Source organism: Strongylocentrotus purpuratus, unplaced genomic scaffold (assembly GCF_000002235.5).
Source record: "Strongylocentrotus purpuratus isolate Spur 01 unplaced genomic scaffold, Spur_5.0 spur5_scaffold_9, whole genome shotgun sequence".
NCBI classification, from domain to species: domain Eukaryota; kingdom Metazoa; phylum Echinodermata; class Echinoidea; order Camarodonta; family Strongylocentrotidae; genus Strongylocentrotus; species Strongylocentrotus purpuratus.
Genome location: NW_022145615.1, coordinates 15594068 through 15621374, shown reverse-complemented (window position 1 = coordinate 15621374; position 27307 = coordinate 15594068). Strand labels below are relative to the sequence as shown.

Here is a 27307-nt window from a genome sequence, read left to right as displayed (position 1 = left end):
GTCTTCGTAAGGGTCCTCCTGGTTGGCTGGTGATAATTAAATGCCATGTGCATGTGCGGGGATTTGTGGTCATCTTATTTGAGAGTTTATTTCATTCCGTTTAGGATGTGCTGCTAGTTTACTGTCGATATGGCCGTCCAGCCTCTGAGAGAAGCAGCTTTATATTTAAAATGTTTATAACATAATTACTCTTCGTTTGTAACGATTGGAGCTTTCGGTTGACTTTATAATTAATAAAGTGGACTTCAACAGTATATCCGAGCTTTTTGTTTTCATTTATATTTGAACTTGTCGTCTCGACCCAACTCATTAAATGGCACACCACATTTGGTAGTACGGATGGGGTCAACTTTCTTTCGTTCACGGCAAAGTTTGCAGTTGGCATGCTAGCGATTACCACTGGTTCGTCGTCCCGACCCACCACTCGAACTCGATATCATTTGCTCGGAGCACACAGAAGTATTTTAGTTGCTGCTGCTGAACTGTTTCTCACCGGTGGAGTTAGCGACAGATTAGCGACATATTATCGTGGCGTTTATTGAAGGCATGTTATCAGCGGAGTAGTCCAGTACGAAAAGGGCCAATGGGCAATTGGAGGCCTTTCTTGGAACACATTGCACATTCTTCTCGGTGAATGTGATTAGGATAACCACGGAGAGAGAGGTTTCCGAGACCCCCCTCTTACCTGTTACCAACACGGTCGCGAAGGGAGAAAATGCCGAGAAATTGAACGTTTTGGTATAGATATAGGCCTATATTTACGAAAAAAAGTTTAGTCGACTGCCCCTCGTTTAAATTTTTGCAAACCATTTCTAGGCCTACTTGGGTGATCTGATACGTATTACCTTTAGGAGGTTCCCCCGTACAGCTAGGAGCTGCTCAAAGTCTGGCTGAATTCTCTGGAGCTGGTTTGCCAGCTGGCCTGGCACCCGAAGAACTAGTATCGGGAAGCTCTCGGGTAGGAAAGTAACGCCGATGCCTCGTCACGATCCTCAAGAAGGTCTTATGTTCTGATGCTTCGATTGTTGAGCTGAACTTGTTTGTTTTTTTGGTCTGCAAAGCCAAATTCGCAGGGAGCAACCTTCGGCGGGAGTCAAGTTGAGCTGAGGTATGTTTTGAAAACAAAGATGTTGGCAGAAGTTGAAAAATGTATGTACCCTGTAGTCTACAGTGAGAACCGAATTGAACTGATAAATTGAAACGTCCTTTGAATCTTGATATTTTTGGATTGATGTCTTAGATTTTTTGAAATAATTGTTGTGTAAGACTAAGTGTTGGAATATTGTGTGTTGGTGAAAATGTGGTGGGCCAGTTAATGTTCGAGACGACAAGTTCAAATATAAATGAAAACAAAAGAAGCTTGGATATATGTCTGCAGGAAATTTCCTTAAAGGCACTGTTTGACAATGTTAAATCTGAGATGCACGACCCTACGTGTTATCAGTGTCTGTGGTATGGTGTATGTATATACCTTACTTAAGAAATCCAGCCATCTGATTGGTCAAAATTGCACTTGTGATTTTAGCCATTCCCGTAAAGAAACGAAAAATGCCAAAACCAATCAATAGTCCCAAGAGTAAAATCACGGCAAAATTCCAGTTACCAGGAAAATAATAAAATCTTGCTGCAATACCCATTAGTTTACGTTTTAAAATGTTCTTTGAGCTAGCGCGGACACCATACAGTGTGTTGTGTCTGCGATTCCCAACTGATCGAAAATTTCAGTCATTTTTCGTTGGTGATAAACAGACAGCTTCTCAGATTTTCCTTGATGTTTTAATCAATTGAAGCCCTAATAAGAGCAAAGCTAGATGTACATGTAGGGGTAAGACTATCCATTTGTTCCTTCATGTACCAGCTTCTTGAAACCTTATTAGGTGGTCTGTCGATGACAGATCACCTATTGATTTCGTTAGAATTTTCTTTCTTTATTTATTAGGTGGTCTGTCGATGACAGATCACCTATTGATTTCGCTAGAATTTTATTTCTTTATCAGGTGGGCTGTATAACGTACAGACCACCTTATAATTTCGTTAGAATTGCCTTTATTTATTTATATCTTTTTCTTATTTCTAACCACTTTTTTGTAAGCACGATTACTTGAAAATGGCTCAATCAAATGCCTTCAAATTTAGCACACATATGTATAGGCATATGTACAAAGCACAATAACGTTTTCAACATTGACCTTGACTGATGACGTCATTTAGGAGCCATTTTGTAAAATTTTCGGAAAATCAACTCATGATCATATCTTCATAACCAAAAGCTATTTCTCATTCATATTCATCATGATCAAGGTCAATATCCGTCCGGTCAATTTCAAGTCAAATAACGCGCGCGTGCGCGTACGTCCGCGCGTCAATGCGCGCGCAAAATTTTGAAATGCTCAAAATCGTTTTAAAATCATTTTGCATACGTTTAAGGCCATTTTAAGCATTTTATAAAAAATCGCGCACACGCGCATGCGTGCGCGTTTTTGCGCGTAAAATTATTGCACAACATAGAATCGCCATTTTTTTTCTTTCATAATATTCCACATATTTTTACAAACAAATTGATACCATGTTTATCTCTTTATGACTATTAATGACGGAATGATCGACCGTTAAAGATAAATTTCCGTGCGCGCGAGCTCTTGTAATATAAAGCATATATGGGAAAAAACATGCCTATGCAAAATCCATTGTAGCTCTTTAGGGTGCAAGGTGACCCCAATTTTGTTTCATATTTTGATGGAGTATGAATCGGAGATATAATTTCATGTCTCATTTGACCTTCAATTAACTCATGACGTCATCATAATCGCCTCTGAACTCAAAATTTCAATTTGCATATTATGACGTCAGCATATTTTTTCGAAAATTGATTGTATCTTTGTAAAAATTGATCGATTTTCTTCAAAATGTTGATATGTTCTAGCTGAGACAATTTCTACAAATGCAATCACTATTATCATTCATTTTGACAAAGGCATCATGGCGTATTTTTGCGATTAAAGGAGGCATGTCAATTTTTCACATTTTGCGTGTATTCTCTATGGGACATGACTTTTTCTCAAAACTCGATTCTACAGTCCCGTCCTTCGCGAGCAATATCTACGTTGTTGTAGCTTCGTTTACGCTGAACTTCAAGTATGTTGTAGCTGAGACAAAAAGATATCTCAAATGTATTCTTCATTTTGTCTCAATATTTTGTTGCATCAGCCCACCTATACTTGTTCCAAACAAGTATTACATATCTAGTCAGGTGGGCTGTATCTAATACAGACCACCTTATATTTTTGTTAAAATCGCCTTTATTTATTATTTATTTATTAGGTGGGCTGTATCTAATACAGACCACCTTATAATTTTGTTAAAATTGCCTTTATTATTAGGTGGGCTGTATCTAATACAGACCACCTTATAATTTTGTTAAAATTGCCTTTATTATTAGGTGGGCTGTATCTAATACAGACCACCTTATAATTTTGTTAAAATTGCCTTTATTATTTATTATCAGGTGGGCTGTATAACGTACAGACCACCTTATAATTTCGTTAGAATTGCCTTTATTTATTTATTAGGTGGTCTGTCAACGACAGATCACCTATTGTTTTCGTCAGAATTTTCTTTCTTTATTATTATTCTTTATTTTTATTTATTTCCTACACTTTTTTGTGCCTAGGATAACTCAAGTTCGGTTTCGTCAATTTCATTCAATTTTGGCACAGTCATAGGTCATTGTGATGAGACGTGACAGGAACCTTTTCAAGGTCATCACGTCATCGTGACGTCATCCAGGCGCCATTTTGTGAAATCACGTTATCCATCATATCTTCATGATGCATAAGCAAAGGTCATTCATATTCATATCACATATATTTCAGGTCAAGGGTCAACAGGTCATGTCATCAAAGGTCACATAAAGGTCATGACGCGCACGTACGCGCGCGTCAAAATTTAAAAATGCTCAAAATCACTTAACTATTAGAGGAGAGTACGAATCAGGTCATTTTAAGCATTTCAAAATTTTCCGTCCGTAAGTGTCACCGCGCGCGTTGCGCGCGCTCATAACGCGCGGAAAAGGTCAAATTCAAATTGTTTACATGATTTAGATTCCTCTTACCGTAAATGACAATTTACATTAATTTCAGTCACTCTTGACCTTTTATAAGGCCGTGAGCGCGCGTCAAAGTTCAAAATCCGCGCGGGCTGCTATGGGCAATATAATGCAAATTTGATCAAAAACATCCCATTTTAAAAATCAAAATAGCTCTTCAGAGAGTCAATTGACCCCAACTTTTATATCATGGTTGGAAAAAGCATGAGTTGGAAATATGATTTCATGTCTCATTTGACCCTCAATTAACTCATGACGTCATCATAATGGCCTCCAAACTCAAAATTTTAATTTTCATATTATGACGTCAGCAGATTTTTGGAAAATTGATTGTATCTCTGTAAATGTTGATCAATTTTCTTTCAAATTTTGATATGTTCTACCTGAGAATCTTCTCTACAAATGCAGTCTCCACGATATTTCATTTTGACAAAAGCATCATGGCGTATTTTTAAGATTAAAGGAGGCATGTCAATTTTTCACATTTTGCGTGTATTCTCTATGGGACATGACTTTTTCTCAAAACTGGATTCTACATTCTCGTCTTTTGCGAGCAATATCTCCGTCGTTTTATCTTTGTTTACGCTGAGCTTTGAGTATGTTGTAGCTGAGACAATAAGCTATCACAAGTGTGCCCTTTATTTTTCGATCAGATGCCGAGATCATGCTCATATTTCACTTACAAAGTGGGATTTGATAATTCCATTTTCCGTTTACGTGTAATCTCTATGGGAAATCTTTTGGTATATCGGTAACGCACTTGACTTCCGACCTCGAGGTCCCTGGTTCGAGTCCGGGCGTCTCCAACAATTTTTTTTCTTCACTTTTTTTTCCTTTTTGACCTTTCACTCTACCATCTCCTTTGAATATTAAAACACGTAGAATCGCAAATAATGTAATAAACAACCATATTTACTTTATCATTACCCTATTATCACTAGATCCATTACTTTTTGAATGTGTAATCCTTATGGAAGATGACTTTTTCTCAAATCTGGATTTTACATTCTTGTCTTTTGCGAGCAATATCGCCGTTATTTCGGCTTGGTTTTTGTTGATTTTTGAGTATGTTAAAGCTGAGACTAAATACTATCTAAATGTTCTCTCATTTTTTTCAGTCTGTCATCGTAGTCTGTTGATGATAATCATCAACATCATGATGATGATGATGATCATCATCATCGTCATCACCATTACTATCAAGATCATCATCATCATGATCATCATGATGATCATCATTGTTTACACGTCTATATAACTTCTCCCTTTCTCAATATAGAAAATATTATAATCTATCATAAGACTTGAAGACAGACCACCTAAATCGTCCCCATGACGAATTAAATTTCTAGTTTATTTATTATTATTATTTATTTTACTTATTTCTAACCACTTTTTTGTGGACAAGATAACATGAAAATGGCTCAATCAAATGACTTCAAATTTGGCACACATATGTATAGGCATATGTACAAAGCACAATAACGTTTTCAACATTGACTTTCGCTGATGACGTCATCTAGGCGCCATTTTGTAAAATTTTACGAAAATCAGCTCATGATCATATCTTCATAACCGAAAGCTATTTCTCATTCATATTTATCATGATCAAGGTCAATATCCGTCCGGTCAATTTCAGGTCAAAGAACGCGCGCGTGCGCGTACGTCCGCGCGTCAATGCGCGCGCAAAATTTTAAAATGCTCAAAATCGTCTTAAAATCATTTTGCATACGTTTTAGGCCATTCTAAGCATTTGATAAAAAATCGGGCAGACGCGCATGCGCGCGGCGCGCGCGCGCGTTTTCGCGCGTTACACTATTACACAACATAGAATCTCCTTTTTTTTCTTTCATAATATTCCACATATTTTTAAGAACAAATTGATACCATGTTCGTCTCTTTATGACTATTAATAACGGAATGATCGACCGTTTAACATAAATTTCCGTGCGCGCGAGCTCTTCTAATACATAGCATATATGGGCAAAAACATGCCCATACAAAATCCATTGTAGCTCTTTAGGATGCAAGGTGACCCCAATTTTTTTTCATATTTTGATAGAGTATGATTCGGAGATATTTTTTCATGTCTCATTTGACCCTCAATTAACTCATGACGTCATCATAATGGCCTCCGAACTCAACATTCCAATTTGCATATTATGACGTCAGCATATTTACGGAAAATTGATTGTTTCTCTGTAGATATTGATCGATTTTCTTTAAAATTTGTATATGTTTTAGCTGAGACAATTCTCTACAAATAAAGTGACTACGATCCTTTATTTTGGCATAGGCATCATGGCGTATTTTTGCGATTAAAGGAGGCATGTCAATTTTTCACATTTTGCGTGTATTCTCTATGGGACATGACTTTTTCTCACAACTGGATTCTACATTCCCGTCTTTCGCGAGCAATATCTCCGTCGTTTTAGCTTCGTTTACGCCTAACTTTGAGTATGATGTAGCTGAGACAATTAGCTATCTCAAATGTGCCCTTTATTTTGTCTAAAATTTTAGCTGGACCAGCCCACCTATACTTGTACCAAACAAGTATTACAAATCTAGTTTATTTTTCTTATTTCGAACCACTTTTTTGTGAGCAAGATAACTTGAAATTGGTTAAATCAAATGCTTTGAAATTTGGCACACACATGTATAGGCATATAGAGAAATCAAAATAACGTTTTCAACCTTGACCTTGACTGATGACGTCATCTAGGTGCCATTTTGTGAATATCAACACATGATCATATCTTCATAAGCAAAAACCTATTCTCATTCATATTAATCATGATCAAGGTCAATATCCGTCCGGTCAATTTCAGGTCAAAAAACGCACGCGTGCACGTACATCCGCGCGTCAATGCGCGCGCAAAATTTCAAAATGCTCAAAATCGTCTCAAATTTATTTTGCATACGTTTCAGGTCATTTTAAGCATTTTATAAAAAATCGCGCACACGCGCATGCGCGCGCGTTTTCGCACGTAACACCATTTTATAACATAGTATCGCCATTTTTTCTTTCATGATATTTCTCATTTTTTCGAGGAATTTGATACCATGTTTATCTCTTTATGTCCATTAATAACAAGATGAGCGTCAATTCAAGAAAAATGCCCGTGCGCGCGAGCTCTTTTAATACATAGCATATATGGGCAAAAACATGCCTATACAAAATCCATTATAGCTCTTTGGAATGAAGCGTGACCTTCAATTTTTGTTCATATTTAGATAGAGTATGAGTCGAAGATATGATTCCATGTCTCATCTGGCAATTAAGTGTATCGTGACATCATCACAATGGCCTTGGAACTTAAATTACGAATTTGCATTCAAATCAAATACCTTGAAATTTGACACACATATGTATAGGCATATGAACAAAACACAGCAAACTTTTCAACCTTGACCTTGACTGATGACGTCATCTAGGCGCCATTTTGTGAAATTTTCTGAAAAATTACTCATGATCATATTTTCATAACGGTACGTCATTTCTCATTCATATTTATCATGATTAAGGTCAATATCAGTCCGGTCAAATTCAGGTAAGAAAACGCACGCGTGCGCGTACGTCCGCGCGTCATTACGCGCGCAAACATTTTAAATACTCAAAATCGTCTTAAATTTTTTTTGCATACGTTTCAGGTAATTTTAAGCATTTTATAAAAAATCGCGCGTAAGCGCATGCGCGCGCGTTTTCGCGCGTAACGCCATTACAAAACATAAAATCGCCATTTTTTTTTTTCATGATATTTCTTAAATTTTTTCAAGGAATTTGATACCATGTTTATCTCTTTTTGACCATTAATAACAAGATGAGCGTCAATTCAAGATAAATGTCCGTGCGCGCGAGCTCTTTTATTACATAGTATATATGGGCAAAAACATGCCTATACAAAATCCATTATAGCTCTTTGGAATGAACCGTGACCTTCAATTTGTTTTCATATTTAGATAAAGCATGAGTCAGAGATATGATTCCATGTCTCATTTTGCCATTAAGTGTATCGTGACACCATCATAATGGCCTTGGAACTCAAAATATGAATTTGCATATAATGACGTCAGCATATTTATGTAACATTGATTGTATCTCTGTATATAATGATCGATTTTCTTCAAAATTTCGATATGTTGTAGCTAAGATAATTTTCTACAAGTTCAATGGTAATCTTTTTTCATTTTGATGACGTCATCAGAGTAAAAATTTCGATTAAAGGCCTCATGTCAGAAATTTCACAATTTGCGTGTTATGACTATAGAAGGTGAATTTCGTTCACGTAATGAATCTACATGATATTGTTTATTAAGAATTTTTAAGCCGTTTGTCGCTTATTTTTGCTCTATTTTGTTTTAAATTTTAGTTGACCAGCCCACCTATACTTGTTCCAAACAAGTATTATGTCTAGTTTATTTTTCTTATTTCTAACCACTTTATTGTGGACAAGATAACATGAAAATGGCTCAATCAAATGACTTCAAATTTGGCACACATATGTATAGGCATATGTACAAAGTACAATAACGTTTTCAACATTGACCTTTACTGATGACGTCATCTAGGCGCCATTTTGTAAAATTTTACGAAAATCAACTCATGATCATATCTTCATAACCGAAAAGTATTTCTCATTCATATTTCTCATGATCAAGGACAATATCCGTCCGGTCAATTTCAGGTCAAAGAACGCGCGCGCGTGCGCGTACGTCCGCGCGTCAATGCGCGCGCAAAATTTTAAAAAGCTCAAAATCGTCTTAAAATCATTTTGCATACGTTTTAGGCCATTTTAAGCATTTTATAAAAAAATATTTAAAAAATGGCGCACACGCGCATGCGCGCGCGTTTTCGCGCGTAAAACTATTACACAGCATAGAATCGCCATTTTTTTGCTTTCATGATATTCCAGATATTTTTACAAACAAATTGATGCCCTGTTTGTCTCTTTATGACTATTAATAACGGAATGACCGACCATTTAACATAAATTTCCGTGCGCGCGAGCTCTTGTAATACATAGCATATATGGGCAAAAACATGCCTATACAAAATCCATTGTAGCTCTTTGGGATGCAAGGTGACCGCAATTTTTTGTTTATATTTTGATAGAGTATGAATTGGAGATATTGTTTCATGTCTCATTTGACCCTCAATGAACTCATGACGTCATCATGATGGCCTCCGAACTCAAAATTCCAATTTGCATATTATGACGTCAGCATATTTATGGAAAATTGATTGTATCTCTGTAAATATTGATCGATTTTCTTCCAAATTTTGATATTTTCTACAAATGCAGTTACTATTATCCTTCATTTTGACAAAGGCATCATGGCGTATTTTTGCGATTAAAGGAGGCATGTCAATTTTTCACATTTTGCGTGTATTCTTTATGGGACATGACTTTTTCTCAAAACTGGATTCTTCATTCCCGTCTCGCGCGAGCAATATATCTGTCGTTTTTACTGAGCTTCGAGTATGTTGAAGCTGAGACAATAAGCTATCACAAATGTGCCCTTTAAATTTTAATTGAAACAGCCCACCTATACTTGTTCAAAACAAGTATTACAAATCTAGTTTATTCTTTATTTTTCTTATTTCTAACCACTTTTTGTGGACAAGATTACGTGAAAATGGCTCAATCAAATGCCTTGAAATTTGGCACACATATGTATAGGCATATGTACAAGGCACAAAAATGTTTTCAACCTTGACCTTTACTGATGACGTCATCTAGGCGCCATTTTGTAAAATTTTCGGAAAAACAACTCATGATCATATCTTCATAACCAAAAGCTATTTCTCATTCATATTTATCATGATCAAGGTCAATATCCGTCCGGTCAATTTCGGGTCAAAAAAGGCGCGCGCGCGCGTACGTCCGACAGCGCGCGCAAAATTTTGAAATGCTCAAAATCTTCTCAAAATTTTTTTGCATAAGATTTAGGCCATTTTAAGCATTTTATAAAAAATCGCGCACACACGCATGTGCGCGCGTTTTCGCGCGTAAAACTATTACGAAACATAGAATTGCCTTTTTTTCTTTTATAATATTCCACATATGTTTACAAACAAATTGATACCATGTTTATATCTTTATGACTATTAATAACGGAATGATCGACCGTTTAACATAAATTTCCGTACGCGCGAGCTCTTATAATACATAGCATATATGGGCAAAAACATGCCTATACAAAATCCATTGTAGCTCTTTAGGATGTAAGGTGTACCCAATTTTTTTTTCTTATTCTGATAGAGTATGAACTGTCGATTTGATTTCATGTCTCATTTGACCCTCAATTTACTCATGACGTCATCATAATGGCCTCCGAACTCAACATTTTATTTTGCATATTATGACATCAGCATATTTTTGGAAAATTGATTGTATCTCTGAAGATATTGATCGATTTTCTTCCAAATTTTAAAATGTTTTAGCTGAGACAATTTTCTACAAAAGCAGCCACCACAATTTTTCATTTTGATAAAGGCATCATGGCGTATTTTTGCGATTAAAGGACGCATGTCAATTTTTCACATTTAGCGTGTATTCTCTACGGGACATGATTTTTTTCTCAAAACTGGATTCTACATTCCCATCTTTCGAGAGCAGTATCTCCAACGTTTTAGCTTTGTTTTCGCTGAGCTTCGAGTATGTTGTAGCTGAGACAATAAGTTATCTTAAATGTGCTTTGGTTTTGTCTCAATTTTAGTTGGATCAGCCCACCTATACTTGTTCCAAACAAGTATTACAAATCTAGTTAGGTGGTCTGTCGATGACAGATCACCTATTGATTTCGCTAGAATTTTCTTTCTTTATTCTTTCTTTATTTCTTTATTAGGTGGTCTGTCGATGACAGATCACCTATTGATTTCGCTAGAATTTTCTTTCTTTATTCTTTCTTTATTTCTTTATTTTTATTTCTTCCGTACACTTTTTTGTGCACACGTTTACTCGAAATCGACATGGTCAATTTCCTTTGAATTTCTGTCAGTCATCAAGCCCTATGATTTCAAGTCTAATTAACTTTTTCAAGTTCATGGGGTCATCGTTACGTCATCCAGGCGCCATTTTGTAAAAATCAGGTCATTATCATATCTCGATAACAAGTCATCAAAAATCAACCATATTTGGTATACATCAACTTCAGGTCGAAGGTCAACGAAAAATGTCAAAAAATTCCGCGCGTGCACCTCGACGCACACGTACGCGCGCATTAAAATTTTAAAATGGTCAAATTCGTTCTAAATTAATTTTGCATACGTTTCAGGCCATTTTAAGCATTTTCAAAATTTGCGCGCGCGTAATTATGCGCGCGCGTTTCCGCGCGTATCCGCGCGTACTGGCATTTTGCAACATAGAATCGCCAAATTTTTTCTGTTATCATATTTATTACATTTTTCCAAGCATTTTGATACCTTGTTTACCTTTTCCGACCAGTAATACTGCAATTAGCGGCTGTCAAAGTTGAACGCACGCGCCGACCTGCGCTATCTGTATCCACAATACATGGGCAAAAACATGCCTATACAAAATTCATTTTAACTCTTCAGAATTGATAGATAACCCACAATTTCTTTCATATTTAAATAGATTATGAGTTGGAGGTATGATTTCATGTCTCATTTGACCCTCAATTAACTCATGACGTCATCATAATGGCCTCCAAACTCAAAATTTCAATTTGCATATTATGACGTCAGCAGATTTCTGGAAAATTGACTGTATCTCTGTAAACAATGATCAATTTTCTTCCAAATTTTGATATGATCTAGCTTAGACAATTCTCTACAAATGCAGTCGACACAATATTTCATTTTGACAAAGGTATCATGGCGTATTTTTGCGATTAAAGGTGGCATGTCAATTTTTCACATTTTGCGTGTATTCTCTATGGGACATGACTTTTTCTCAAAACTGGATTCTACATTCTCGTCTTTCGCGAGCAATATCTCCGTCGTTTTATCTTTATTTACGCTGAGCTTTAAGTATGTTGTAGCTGAGACAATAAGCTATCATAAGTGTGCCCTTTATTTTTCATTCAGATGCCGGGATCATGCTCATATTTCACTTCCAAAGTGGGATTTGAGAATTCCATTTCCCGTTTACGTGTAATCTCTATGGGAAATGTTTTGGTATATCCGTAACGCACTTGACTTCCGACCTCGAGGTCCCTGGTTCGAGTCCGGGCGTCTCCAACAATTTGTTTTCTTCACTTTTTTTTTCTTTTTGACCTTTCACTGTACCATCTCCTTTCAATATTAAAACACGTACAATCGTAAATAATGTAATAAACAACCATATTTACTTTATTATTACCCTATTATCACCCTATTATCACTTGATCCATTACTTTTTGCGTGCAATCCTTATGGGAGATGACTTTTTCTCAAATCTGGATTCTACAAAATCTTGTCTTTTGCGAGCAATATCGCCGTTATTTCGGCTTGATTTTTGTTGATTTTTGAGTATGTTGTAGCTGTGACTATATACTATCTAAATGTTCTCTCATTTTTGTCAGTCTGATGTCATCATGGTCTGTTGATGATAATCATCAACATCATCATGATCATGATCATCATCATCGTCATCACCATTACTATCAAGATCATCATCATCATCATCATGATGATCATCATTGTTTACATGTCTATATAATTTCTCCCTTTCTCAATAAAGTAAATATTATAATCTATCATAAGACTTGAAGACAGACCACCTTAATCGTCCTCGTGACGATTTAAATTCTAGTTTATTTTTATTTCTTCCATACACTCTTTTGTGCACACGTTTACTCGAAATTGACATATTCAATTTCCTTTGAATTTCTGTCAGTCATCAAGCCCTATGGTTTCAAGTTTAATTTACTTTTTCAAGGTCATTAGGTCATCGTGACGTCATCCAGGCGCCATTTTGTAAAAATCAGGTCATTATCATATCTCAATAATGAGTCATCAAAAATAAACCATATTTAGGATAAATCAACTTGAGGTCAAAGGTTAGCTTAAAATGTCAACAAATTCCGCGCGCGCAACTCGACGCGCACGTACGCGCGCATCAAAATTTTAAAATGCTCAAATTCGTTCTTAAATTTTTTTGCACACGTTTCAGGCCATTGTTAGCATTTTCAAAATTTTGCGCGAGAGCACTTATTTTTTACACGTTTCCGCGCGTAATCACGCGTACTGACATTTTACAACATAGAAACGCCAAATTTTCTCTATCATATCAACCACATTTTTCCAAGCATTTTGATACCTTGTTCACCTTTTTCTGACCAGTGATAACGCAATGAGCGTCCGTCAAAGTTGACAGCACGTGCGGATCTGCATTATCTTTATCCACAATACATGGGCAAAAACATGCCTATACAAAATTCATTGTAACTCTTCCGAATAGATAGGAACTCCCAATAATTTTTCATATTTGGATAGATTATGAGTTGGAAATATGATTTCATGTCTCATTTGACCCTCAATTAACTCATGACGTCATCATAATGGCCTCCAAACTCAAAATTTCAATTTGCATATTATGACGTCAGTATATTTATGGAAAATTGATTGTATCTCTCTTAATATTAAGCAATTTTCTTTCAAATTTTGATATGTTTTAGCTGAGAATATTCTCTACAAATGCAGTAATCACGATATTTCATTTTGACAATGGCATTATGGCGTATTTTTGCGATTAAAGGAGGCATGTCAATTTTTCACATTTTGCGTGTATTCTCTACGGGACATGACTTTTTCTCAAAACTGGATTCTACATTCTTGTCTTTCGCGAGCAATATCTCCGTCGTTTTATCTTCGTTTACGCTGAGCTTTGAGTATGTTGTAGCTGAGACAATATGCTATCGTAAGTGTGCCCTCTATTTTTCGATCAGATTCTTACTTACAAAGTGGGATTTGAGAATTCAATTTTTCGTTTACGTGTAATCTCTATGGGAAATGTTTTGGTATATTGGTGACGCACTTGACTTCCGACCTCGAGGTCCCTGGTTCGAGTCCGGGCGTCTCCAACAATTTTTTTCTTTTTAACCTTTCACTGTACCATCTCCTTTGAATATTAAAACACGTACAATCGCAAATAATGTAATAAACAACCATATTTACCTTTTTATTCCCCTATTATCACTTGATCCATTACTTTTTGCGTGTAGTCCCTATGGGAGATGACTTTTTCTCAAATCTGGATTCTACATTCCTGTCTTTTGCGAGCAATATCGCCGTTATTTCCGCTTGGTTTTTGTTGATTTTGGAGTATGTTGTAGCTGAGACTATGCTACATGTATATAAAGGTCCCCTCATTTTTTTCAATCAGATGTCATCATGGTCTGTTGATGATTATCATCAACATCATCATGATCATCATCATCATCATCATCAACATCGATATCCCCATTACTATCAAGATCATGATCATCATCATGATCATCATTGTTTACATGTCTATATAACTTCTCCCTTTTTCAATATAGTAAATATATTTTAATCTATTATAAGACTTGAAGACAGACCACCTTATTCGTCCTCGTGACGAATTAAATTCTAGTTTTGTTATTGTTTGTATAGCTGGTAGTGGAATCTTGCACGGTTCCCTCCCATTTGCTCTGTACTAAAAACAGAATCAGAAATTTCTATTTAGTATTTACCCTAAAGAAAATGTTCCTTAATAAAATTATTGCAAATATGTTCCTTTACAACCCCAGCTCTCAATTAACATAAGAAAAAGGGGACCATGGGGGGGGGGGGGGGGGGGAGACCAATGGGTACCGTTTAGGCATTTTGGCTGTATGGAGGGCGCAAGTAGCTTTAAGTGCTACATGTATATAGATGTTACTAATATATTATCATTAGTAGTAGTAGTTGTACTATGTTATTACAATTTTTAGGTGGTCTGTCGTTTTCGACAGATCACCTTTTGTTTTCGTCAGAATTTCTTTCTTTATTTATTAGGTGGTCTGTCGTTTCGACAGATCACCTATTGTTTTCGTCAGAATTTTCTTTATTATTTATTCTTTATCAGGTGGGCTGTATAACGTACAGACCACCTTATAATTTCGTTAGAATTGCCTTTATTATCAGGTGGGCTGTATAACGTACAGACCACCTTATAATTTCGTTAGAATTGCCTTTATTTATCAGGTGGGCTGTATATCGTACAGACCACCTTATAATTTCGTAAGAATTGCCTTTATTTATTTATTTTTCTTTATTTTTCTTATTTCGAACCACTTTTTTGTAAGCACGATTACTTGAAAATGGCTCAATCAAATGCCTTTAAATTTGGCACATATATGTATAGGCATATGTACAAAGCACAATAATGTTTTCAACATTGACCTTCACTGATGACGTCATCTAGGCGCCATTTTGTAAAATTTTACGAAAATCAACACATGATCATATCTTCATACCCAAAGATTATTTCTCATTCATATTTATCATGATCAAGGTCAATATCCGTCCGGTCAATTTCAGATGAAACAACGCGCGCGTGCGCGTACGTCCGCGCGTCAATGCGCGCGCAAAATTTTTAAATGCTCAAAATCGTCTCAAAATCATTTTGCATACGTTTTAGGCCATTTTAAGCATTTATAAAAAATCGCGCACACGCGAATGCGCGCGCGTTTTCGCGCGTAAAACTATTACACAATACAGAATCGCCATTTTTTTTCTTTTATAATATTCCACATATTTTTACAAACAAATTAATACCGTGTTTGTCTCTTTATGACTCTTAATAACGGAATGATCGACCGTTTAACATAAATTCCAGTGCGCGCGAGCTCTTGTAATACATAGCATATATGGGCAAAAACATGCCTATACAAAATCCATTGTAGCTCTTTAGGATGCAAGGTGACCCCAATTTTGTTTTCATATTTTGATAGAGATTAAATTGGAGATATGATTTCATGTTTCATTTGACCCTCAATTAACTCATGACATCATCATAATGGCCTCCGAACCCAAAATTCCAATTTGCATATTATGACGTCAGCATATTTATGGAAAATTGATTGTAGCTCTGTAAATATTAATCGATTTTCTTCCAAATTTTGATATGTTGTAGCTGAGACAAAAAGCTATCTCAAATGTACCCTTCATTTTGTCTCAATTTTTTGTTGGATCAGCCCACCTATACTTGTTCCAAACAAGTATTACAAATCTAGTTATTCTTTATTTTTCTTATTTCGAACCACTTTTTTGTAAGCACGATTACTTGAAAATGGCTCAATCAAATGCCTTCAAATTTGGCACACATATGTATAGGCATATGTACAAAGCACAATAACGTTTTTAAAATTAACATTCACTGATGACGTCATCTAGGCGCCATTTTGTAAAATTTTACGAAAATCAACACATGATCATATCTTCATAACCAAAAGTTATTTCTCATTCATATTTATCACGATTAAGGTCAATATCCGTCCGGTCAATTGCAGGTAAAATAACGCGCGAATGCGCGTACGTCCGCGCGTCAGTACGCGCGCAAAATTTTAAATTGCTTAAAAACGTCTCAAAATCATTTTGCATACGTTTTAGGCCATTCTAAGCATTTTATAAAAAATTTATAAAAAATCTCGCACACGCGCATGCGCGCGCGTTTTCGCGCGTACTGAATTTTTGCAACATAAATTAGCCAAATTTTCTTTTTCATCATATTTGGCACATTTTTCCAAGCATTTTGATACCTTGTTCACCTTTTTCTGACCATTAATAACGGAGTGAGCGTCCGTTTAAGATACATGTCCGTGCGTGCGAGCTCTTGTATTACATAGCATATATGGGCAAAAACATGCCTATACAAAATCCATTGTAGCTCTTTAGGATGTAAGCTGACCCCAATTTTTTATCATATTTTGATAGCGTATGAATCGGAGATTTGATTTCATGTCTCATTTAAACCTCAACTAACTCATGACGTCATCATAATGGCCTCCGAACTCAAAATTTCAATTTGCATAATATGACGATATTTTTGGAAAATTGATTGTATCTTTATAAAAATTCATCGATTTTCTTCAAAATTTTGATATGTTCTAGCTGAGCCAATTTTCTACAAATCCAGTCTCCACAATTTTTCATTTTGACAAAGGCATCATGGCGTATTTTTGCGATTAAAGGAGGCATGTCAATTTTTAACATTTTGCTTCCAAATTTGAATATGTTCTAGCTGAGACAATTTCTACAAATATAGTGACCACCATTTTAGGCCATTTTAAGCATTATAAAAAAAAAAATCGCGCACACGCGAATGCGCGCGCGTTTTCGCCCGTAAAACTATAACACAACATAGAATCGCCATTTTTTTTCCTCTCATAATATTCCACATATTTTTACAAACAAATTGATACCATGTTTGTCTCTTTATGACTATTAATAACGGAATGATCGACCGTTTAACAAAAAATTCCGTGCGCGCGAGATCTTGTAATACATAGCATATAGTGGCAAAAACATGCCTATACAAAATCCATTGTAGCTCTTTAGGATGCACGGTGACCCCAAATTTGTTTTCATATTTTAATAGAGTATGATTCGGAAATATTTGTTGATGTCTCATTTGACCCTCTATTAACTCATGACATCATCATAATGACCTCCGAACTCAAAATTTCAATTTGCATGTTATGATGTCAGCATATTCTCTGTAGATATAAATCGTTTTTCTTCCAAATTTGAATACAAAAAGCTCTCTCAAATGTATCCTTCATTTTGTCTCAATTTTTGGTTGGATCAGCCCACCTATACTTGTTCTAAACAAGTATTACAAATCTAGTTTATTTTCAGGTGGGCTGTATATCGTACAGACCACCTTATAATTTCGTAAGAATTGCCTTTATTTATTTATTTATTAGGTGGTCTGTTGAAACAGATCACCAATTGTTTTCGTCAGAATTTTCTTTCTTTATTTATTTATTATTATTATTATTTATTTTTATTTCTTCCCGTTTTTGTTTATCGGTTAACTCAAGATCGCTTGTCTTAATTTCTTAATTTTTTTTTTTTTTTTTTTTGATCCTCAAAAAAAATTAATTTGCACCCCCCCCCCCTTGAGCGCCAGGGGGGGGGGGGGGGCCCAACCCCCAAAAAAGGTAAAAATCACGTGATTTTACATGATTTTTTTCTCAAGGGGGGGGGGGCCCGGGCCCCCCGGCCCCCCCCCCCCCCCCTGGATCCGCCACTGAGCCCACCTATACTTGTTCCAAACAAGTATTACAAATCTAGTTCTTATTTATTTATTCCCGTTTTTTGTTTATCGGTTAACTCAAGATCGGTTGTGTTAATTTCTGTCAATTTTGACACAGTCATAGGTCATTGTCATGAAACGTGACAGGAATATTTTCAAGGTCATCGGGTCATCGTGACGTCATCCAGGCGCCATTTTGTGAAATCACGTTACCCATCATATCTTCATGATGCATAAGCAAAGGTCATTCATATTCATATTACATATATTTCAGGTCAAGGGTCAATAGGTCATGTCATCAAAGGTCACATAAAGGTCATGATGCGCGCGTACGTGCGCGTCAAAATTTAAAAATGCTCAAAATCACTTAAATATTAAAGGAGAGTACGAATCAGGTCATTTTAAGCATTTCGAAATTTTCCGTCCGTACGTGTCCCCGCGCGCGTTGCGCGCGCTCACAACGCGCGTTAAAGGTCAAATTCAAATTTTGTGTACATGATTTAGATTCCTCTTACCGTAAATGACAATTTGCATTAATTTCAGTCACTCTTGACCTTTCATAAGGCCTTGAGCGCGCGTCAAAGTTTAGAATCTGCGCGTGCTGCTATGGGCAATATAATGCAAATTTGATCAAAAACATGCCATTTTAAAAATCGAAATAGCTCTTCAGATAGTCAATTGACCCCCAACTTTTATATCATGATTGGAAAAAGCATGAGTTGGAGATATGATTTCATGTCTCATTTGACCCTCAATTAACTCATGACGTCATCATAATGGCCTCCGAACTCAAAATTTCAATTTGCATATTATGACGTCAGCAGATTTTTGCAAAATTGATTGTATCTCTGTAAATATTGATCAATTTTCTTTCAAATTTTGATATGTTCTACCTGAGAATATTCTCTACAAATGTAGTTACCACGATATATCATTTTGACAAAGGTATCATGGCATATTTTTGCAATTAATGGAGGCATGTCAATTTTTCACATTTTGCGTGTATTCTCTATGGGACATGACTTTTTCTGAAAACTGGATTCTACATTCCCGTCTTTCACGAGCATATCTCCGTCGTTTTTATCTTCGTTAACGCTGAGCTTTGAGTATGTTGTAGCTGAGACAATAAGCTATCACAAGTGTGCCCTTTATTTTTCGATCAGATGCCGGGATCATGCTCATATTTCACTTACAAAGTGGGATTTGAGAATTCAATTTTCAGTTTACGTGTAATCTCTATTGGAAATGTTTTGGTATATCGGTAACGCACTTGACTTCCGACCTCGAGGTCCCTGGTTCGAGTCCGGGCGTTTCCAACAATTTTTTTTCTTCACTTTTTTTCTTTTTGACCTTTCACTGTACCATCTCCTTTGAATATTAAAACACGTACAATCGCAAATAATGTAATAAACAACCATATTTACTTTAATATTACCCTATTATCACTTGATCCATTACTTTTGGCGTGTAATCCTTAAGGGAGATGACTTTTTCTCAGATCTGGATTCTACATTCTTGTCTTTTGCGAGCAATATCGCCGTTATTTCGGCTTGATTTTTGTTGATTTTTGAGTATGTTGTAGCTGAGACTATATACTATCTAAATGTTTTCTCATTTTTTTCAGTCTGATGTCATCGTGGTCTGTTGATGATAATCATCAACATCATCATGATCATCATCATCATCATCATTGTAATCCCCATTACTATCAAGATCATGATCATCATGATCATCATGATGATCATCATTGTTTACATGTCTATATAACTTCTCCCTTTCTCAATATAGTAAATATTATAATCTATCATAAGACTTGAAGACAGACCACCTAATTCGTCCCCATGGCGAATTAAATTTCTAGTTTTATTCTTTTCATTATTCTTTTTTAAGTACATGTATTATTAACCCTATTTAGCCCGGGGGGGATGGGTGGGATATATCCCCCCAATATTTCAGGTGGGGAGGATGGCCTGTACAATCATTCCCCCCCCCCCCCAATAATTCATCATCAAAAAAAAAAATTAAGAGAAAAATTAATGAGAGCCCGATGAGAGTAGTTAATGGTTATTACTCGCAAGATGACCATCAATAAATATACACATTTTACTATCTAATTTGCATAATACATAAATAAATGAGACAACCGTATATGAGACAAGAATAAATTCAATTCTCGGTCATACGGCTTTATCAGGAATTGATGAATTTATTCAATTTATTCAATCAACAGCATCATAGAAATGCAGTGCGCCAAATGTTAAGCGCGAAGCGCAAAAGTGCAAAAAAGAAGTAGAGAGTGGGAGAGAGAGAGATCATGAGAGAAAGAGAGGATATAGGCGCATAGCCAGGTGGGAGGAGGTAGGGGCTGTCGCCCCCCCCCCCCCAAAAAAAAAAAAAAAAAAAAAAAAAAAACGCCGGCCAAAAAGAGAGAGAGAGAGAGAAAGAAGAAAGGAAGGGGACGTAGGAAGAACAAAGATTAAGAGTCGAGAACGGTTCAACGCATCGTCTTCTTTCCCTAATAATTTAATGAAACGTCAAAGCTTCCGCGCTTCGCGAGGGAGGGAGGGGTGGACTGAATTTAGACAAGGATTAAGAGTCAAGAATGCCGGTACAACGAATCGTCTCCTTTCTTTAATAATTTAATGAAATGTCAGAGCTTCCGCGCTATGCGCGGAGGAAGGGGAACTTTATTCAAACAAGGATTAAGAGTCGAGAACGGTAAAACAAATCGTCTTCTTTCTCTAATAATTTAATGAAACATCAAAGCTTCCGCGCGAATCCCTGCACCTACCCCCTAGGGAGCGCACTTTGCGCGCTCTGTAAGTGATTTGCACGCTTCGCGTGCTCACTTCCGCCCCCCTAAAATGAAATTCTTGCTACGCGCTTGAGAGGATAATAACCCAAGTTGCAAGCCCATGTGGGACCCTAACAGGCCCCATATTCTCTGAAATGTTATCTTTATTGAGGGTGACTTGAAAAGGTTAATAACTTGTAAGGGAGGGGTGCAACCTGCCACACGCTCCTACCTCTTGGTTGCTTTGATCCATTGCCGAAAATATTTTGGCACCTATTATCCCCCCCCCCCCCCAACCACGAATACAAATCGACACCGTTGATCAGTTGTATTATGCGTATATACATTGATGATACCAGAACAAATTAATGTTGATTATCAGAATGTCATTTTGGAATACCTCTATACAAATACCACATTGTCTTTATCCCGTATCAGTATTAGTATGATCCAATATAAAGCTATTATTCTTTAGATAATTCAGTATAATGCTTTTCCTCAAAAATAGTTTTGCTATTTTTTTAGGGTTGAGACGCTAAGAAATGGTTTCAAATGTACATTACACGAACCCTGAACCATTGCAAAATGATGGTGGTTCTCTCTCTTTTACTTTAATCATGCATTATCAACTACATATAAAGCAGCAACCAAAAACTTAGGGTTATCTGAGATAGGTGAAAGTAAGAGTTAAAAAGAAAGTCATGCTAAAACGGCGCTTCACTTCCCCTCGCCCCCTGAAAAAAATAAAATAGATTAGTAGTCCTCCTCTCCAGCATCCCCCTCCCCCCGCTTTAATATCACATTTTCACTTGGCAGCCGAAGGGGTCCGGGGTGGGGGTGGGAGGAGAGGGTTAAACCCCTACCCCCCCCCCCCCCCCCCCCCGTAGATCTGCCCATGTTACCATGTTCATGTTCTCAATAGTGACTTTTAGATTTGCGTGGACGTGTTACTTCCTTTTAAGGCACTGACAGTCACATGTGGCGTCCTTTTAAGCACTGGCAGTGCCTTAAAAGGAGGTCACACGTTGCAGTCCACGTTCTCAACGTGCAATTCTAAAAGTCCCTAATATTGATTTACTGGTCGAGGTTCATTATTTGCTGACAACGAAAAACTTCTCCGACCATGTTTCTGCCCTTGCGCGATAGGCCTATAACCACTGCTGACGGCGGCACTGCACTGCAAGCTGAATCGGTAATAATAGGCCTACTCGTAAAACGAGAAATCTTGCACGCTAATCTTAGTTCCATTTCATTGGTTTAAGGTTTGAAAATTGAAACTCAATATTGTAATAAAGTTATAACAGAAAAGATAATCTTTATTATAATTCCACCGGGGCGATTTTTAATTTTGCAATCGCCCCCGTGAGCAACCTGACGGGGACGATTATGTAGCTCACGGGGGCGAATCGCCCACCGCCCCCGTGTATTTTGAGCTACTCTCTATGCAGTCTACGTGCATTGCGCGACCTAGTCTACTCTCAAAGATACACTCATGAAAAACAACCGTGCAGATAAACTAGAGAAAGGCCAAGGTGGTGTCATTAGTTGACTCTTTTGTTTTCGGCATATAAAAGTATGAATGACTGCTTTGATATTCGAGAAATAGTTGTTTTTATACGCTCAAGGGAAGGTTAGAATTGTGCTATTGCCCGAGGCGTCTCTCAAAGCAGTCATTAATACTATACTGTTAAATGAAAATATCTGGGGGGTACCCAACTCAAGAACATAACCGATGCCCTGGTCATGTAATGAAATACTCACAATTATATTGTATAATCTACACAAAAAATTTAGAAGTATATTTCATCTCTTATTTCCTGGTATCATTTTCAATCTTTTTGTTACTAATTCATTTAAATAATTGCATTTTTCCTAATATTACTTTTTTAAATATTCCGGTGGTATTGCGACTAAGGCTATGGCTTGGTTCTTTTTACTCGCCTATTTTACGAGATAGTAACTAGTAACGTTGGCTTCTATGAACGGGGCCCAGATATCAATGGTGTATCTCATAGAGAACCTTCTGACTTCATAGTGTCAATAGCTATGCATCAAGATCTAAAAAATCTAAACATAGATCTGACACAGCTGCAGGCCTGCATTAAGGCAGGATATGGCATGTAGTCAGTGGGTATGTTTGTGTGTACGAGTATTTGATTAATTGGTTGTAGAGCATGTGAGTAATTCCAAATTGTTTGTATTTTACTTTCTTGCATTACCATGTCCGCATAGTGGCCAATGCAGAGATGAAAGTTTGATACAAATTTATTCTGGATATGATATCATTCCTCATGATTATTGTACCCCCAACACGGATCATAGTTTAAGAGTAGAACCTAGTGAATTTTATTTGCAGCTGTATTTGATCTGAGTTAAGCTTACTGCTTTGTATCAACTATTTTCAAAATATAGATTCATCTCTGTAATGTATGAATGATGACGATGTGGACTGTCTTGTGGCCCAGAATGTCAATGATAACGAAACCCGGGATTACCCCATCATTTTCTTCTTCAAACTTTGTTTTCTGATTGTAGGAATGCGGAGGACGAGCATTCCATAGTGGAGCGACGTCTTAATCAACAGAAAGAAGACTTGGAGATGACGATGAGAAGTCTGAAACAACAAATTGAGACTGTAGAGGGCGATCTTACAGCATCACGTTAGGAGTGTTCGGGTCTAAAAAGCTCTATAGCTTCCATGACAGCAGCACAAGCTGGTCATATAGCGCAGTTGGATGCCACTAAGGTAAATATTGGTCTATTATCTACATGTACCTCCTACAATTAAAGAGGAAGTCCACCCTAATAATCAGTTGGTATAAATAAAAGCAGAAAAATAAAAGAAACAAATTGATGAAAAATTTGAGCAATATCAGATTAAAAGCAGGAAAGTCATGAATATTTAAAGTTGTCATCGGTGAAACACAAATTGGCAACACTTTGACATATCGAGCAAGTTCCTCTCCAGTTTGCTCTGTACAGAAATTTCATAAACTTTCATTCTCTTAGTGATAATTGAAAAGTTTTGTTTGATACAGGGGTTGTATAGGAACATATTTGCAATAATTTTATTTAGGATACATGTATGATTGAACATTTTCTTTAAAGGTGAAATTCAAAGAAAATCACAAATATGTCAACTCATGTATCACTAGAAACTGGTAAGCTAACAGATGGCCATCTTACAAGTTTTAGGTCAACTACATATCGGGTGATTTATAAAACTACAAATACAACTACCTCCATAGCGACTCGATAGCAGCTGGGATATACGAGAGATTCGCCGGAAAAATAACGATGTTTTAATGACGTCACTATATGGACCAATACTGCCAAGGCAGACGACATCCCATAAAGAATAAACATAATTGCAAAGCTATTATTTGTCTAATTATTAGTTTAGTGTATATAAATGTAATGGCATGTCAAACCATTCAAAAGGGGATATGACCCGATTCTGATAACTAAAATCTTTTGCTTGTAAATACACAGGATAGGGGTTAATTAACAGTCGAAGAAACCAGACTTTCAAATTGAAAAACCCCCGAATGATAGTAAGGACGGCATTTGTTCCCTCTTGGAACGCAGAACATACCGCGGTGTGTGCAGCTGAATATACAATGGCGTCTTATTCTGTTTACAAGCGACAGACTCCTTTAGTTTTGTATCGCTGCATTTAATTGTCATCAAAACACAACCATGCGCGGGGTTTAGAGTGAGGCAATAGATTATACATTTAGCCTGACGGTAGTGAAGTAAGAGAAAGAACTCAAGAAAAGATGAAAACACAGGCACTGAAAATGTGTGAGATGTCATGGGACATCGTCTGCTTGTGCAAATCATGTCCATACTGTGATCTCACACATCTCAGCAGCGTTCGGAGAGCTCTTCATGTGCTATGCCGGGGCTGTATTTAAGCGTTTTTTAATTTATAATAATCTTTACTTCAAATGTTTCCAAGCATTACATTTTGATAACCTTGTCGAATCAACGTTTCAACTTTGCAATAATGAACATAAAATTAGTTTTTAAATTCAATGAATATCTAATTTATGGTAAATAGAAATTTCTGATTCTGTTTTAGTACAGAGCAAATGGAAGGGAATCTTGCAAGATTCATGTAGGTCATAGAGTGGCCAATTTGTGTTTGAATGATTGTAACTTCAAAAATGTCTTTATTTCTAATTACTGTGAAATTGTTAATTGTATTTTGACTAAATTTGGTCACAGGTAAGTGAGATGCTATCCGGTGATTGCCTTCAAAAAAGAAACTCAAAAATTTGCATGAATAATATTTCTGAAACACATTCTGAAAGACTAGTTGTAGCAAATGAGTTTGATATCACAGTCATTTGATTTGCTATACCGTATTTGCCGCAGCGCTGCATACACTGTAGGCCGCACCCCCAACTTGACATTTCGTAGAGGAAAAAAAAACAAAAACCAAACGGACCAAACAAAATAATCTTAATTTTCTTGTTAGAACACTATTTTTTCTACAAACTGATACCCAAATTTATCAATATTCTTATAAATTTACAGGAAGTTTACCTCAAAAATGATTGTAATCTAGCAAATCTTCATCGATTTTTAAATTAGTACTGCATCACAGGCAGATTTGGTATCCTACATAGAATACCAGGATGCGCAGTTGCGTTGCACGGCAGCTAGCTCCGTTACGGTCCCTTTTACTTTGTAACCATGCAATGGCACATACTTAAATCTAGATCTACCGGTAGATTTTGTCAGAAAAATAAGAAATGAAGTTTATTTTCGTCTTTATGTCAACAATGCAACAAAGAATTGTCGGTTAGATGTGTGGAGTTATTCTAGAAATGTCCTGTACCATTGTATAGTCATTTTAGTCCCATATGTAGGAATGGACGTGCTGTTTTGACCGCTGAATTTTTAGCTGTTGCGCAAAGGCCGCACCCAGACTTTTTGAATTTTCTCTTCCGAAAATACTGCGGCCTTTACGCCGGCAAATACGGTAGTTTACAGTAAAATTGTAAAAACTCATCATAGTATTCCTATCTGATTACTAAATATGAATATAGGATTAAGGTCCAAAAATTGGCATTTCTGAAAAATATAAATGGTCCTGATACTAAAATTACATGTTTGAATTTTATAAACATAATTTCATTTTTCACTGTCTTGGGGACACATGTACATTATAGTATATGTCAACAAACCCAGAGCCATTTAGAAAATCAATGACACTTCAAGCCTAGACATACAGATCAGCAAGTGCAGGGGTCATTGATGCAAAAAGCTGTACTTTTACCCCACAGCAAAGCTTCAGTTCAGTCTTCCTTGGTAGTTATTTGAGACAATTTACAGTGTTACATGGATCTCATGTTGTGTACATTTTGACAAGTATTCTTTGTGTTTGCTTGCTCTTGTTATACATTTAGCACCAGCTAGAGCAGTCTGTGGATTCTTGCAGACAGAAAGGTAGCAGGATCTCCGATCTGGAAGCAGAGGTGGCGGCGCTCAAGGCTACTGTGGAGGAGAAAGAAGGCAGGATCAGAGAAGATGAAACGATTAGGAGAAAACTCCACAATACCATCCAGGAATTAAAGGTAAATTGAGATGTAAAGATGTATTGAAGATTTATACGTTTGTTCTGCATTGCTTCAAGTTTTTGATCCGGACCAACATGCCATATGCCAGAGCTGCCAACCATTCCGTTTTTGCCGGAATTACTGTTTTTTCCTCCAAATTACGGTATTACGTTTTTTCTTCATAAATATGTTTTTATGCCTCCGTTACGAAGTAGCCGGAGGCATTATGTTTTCGGGTTGTCCGTCCGTCCGTCTGTACGTCCAGTTCTCGTGATCGCGTTATCTGAAGAACCGATTGATGGATTCCTGCCAAACTTTGGTCATGTATGTATCTTGCAGAGCCGATGAACTGATTAGATTTTGGGGTCACGAGGTCAAAGGTCAAAGGTCAAAGGTCAAAGGTCACATTATGTATGCAAAAACAGCTCGTCATCGCGTTATCCGAAGAACCGATTGATGGATTCCTGCCAAACTTTGGTCATGTATGTTACTTGCAGAGCCGATGAGCTGATTAGATTTTGGGGTCATGAGGTCAAGGTCAAAGGTCATGCGGTTCATTATGTATGCAAAAATAGCTTGTGATCGCATTTCCATGGCTTCCTTTTAAGAAAGATATTTGCAAATGTAAAAC

The 27307-nt window shown here is 36.7% G+C and overlaps 1 protein-coding gene across 2 annotated transcripts; it reads left to right on the top strand.

The window, feature by feature from the left end:
- The first annotated feature begins 783 nt into the window (after positions 1–783).
- LOC115920505 (kinesin-like protein KIN-14M) lies at positions 784–26840 on the top strand. Of its 2 annotated transcripts, XR_004062385.1 has the most exons (3): positions 784–1108; positions 23645–23855; positions 26527–26840. XR_004062385.1 is itself a non-coding variant. In XM_030976316.1 (2 exons), exons 1-2 carry the CDS (start codon positions 23808–23810, stop codon positions 26701–26703), a joined length of 225 nt encoding a protein of 74 aa, XP_030832176.1. In that variant the 5' UTR covers positions 23250–23807; the 3' UTR covers positions 26704–26840. The 2 variants fall into 2 exon arrangements, 1 of the variants encoding a protein (XP_030832176.1); XM_030976316.1 differs by lacking the exon at positions 784–1108 and having other exon boundaries at positions 23250–23855.
- Positions 26841–27307: the final 467 nt, after the last annotated feature.

Coding starts and splice junctions, on each gene's coding strand:
- LOC115920505 (XM_030976316.1), top strand. CDS start 23,808: ATGACAGCAGCACAAGCTGGTCATATAGCGCAGTTGGATGCCACTAAG. Junction 23,856..26,526: donor CGCAGTTGGATGCCACTAAG/GTAAATATTGGT, acceptor TTATACATTTAG/CACCAGCTAGAGCAGTCTGT.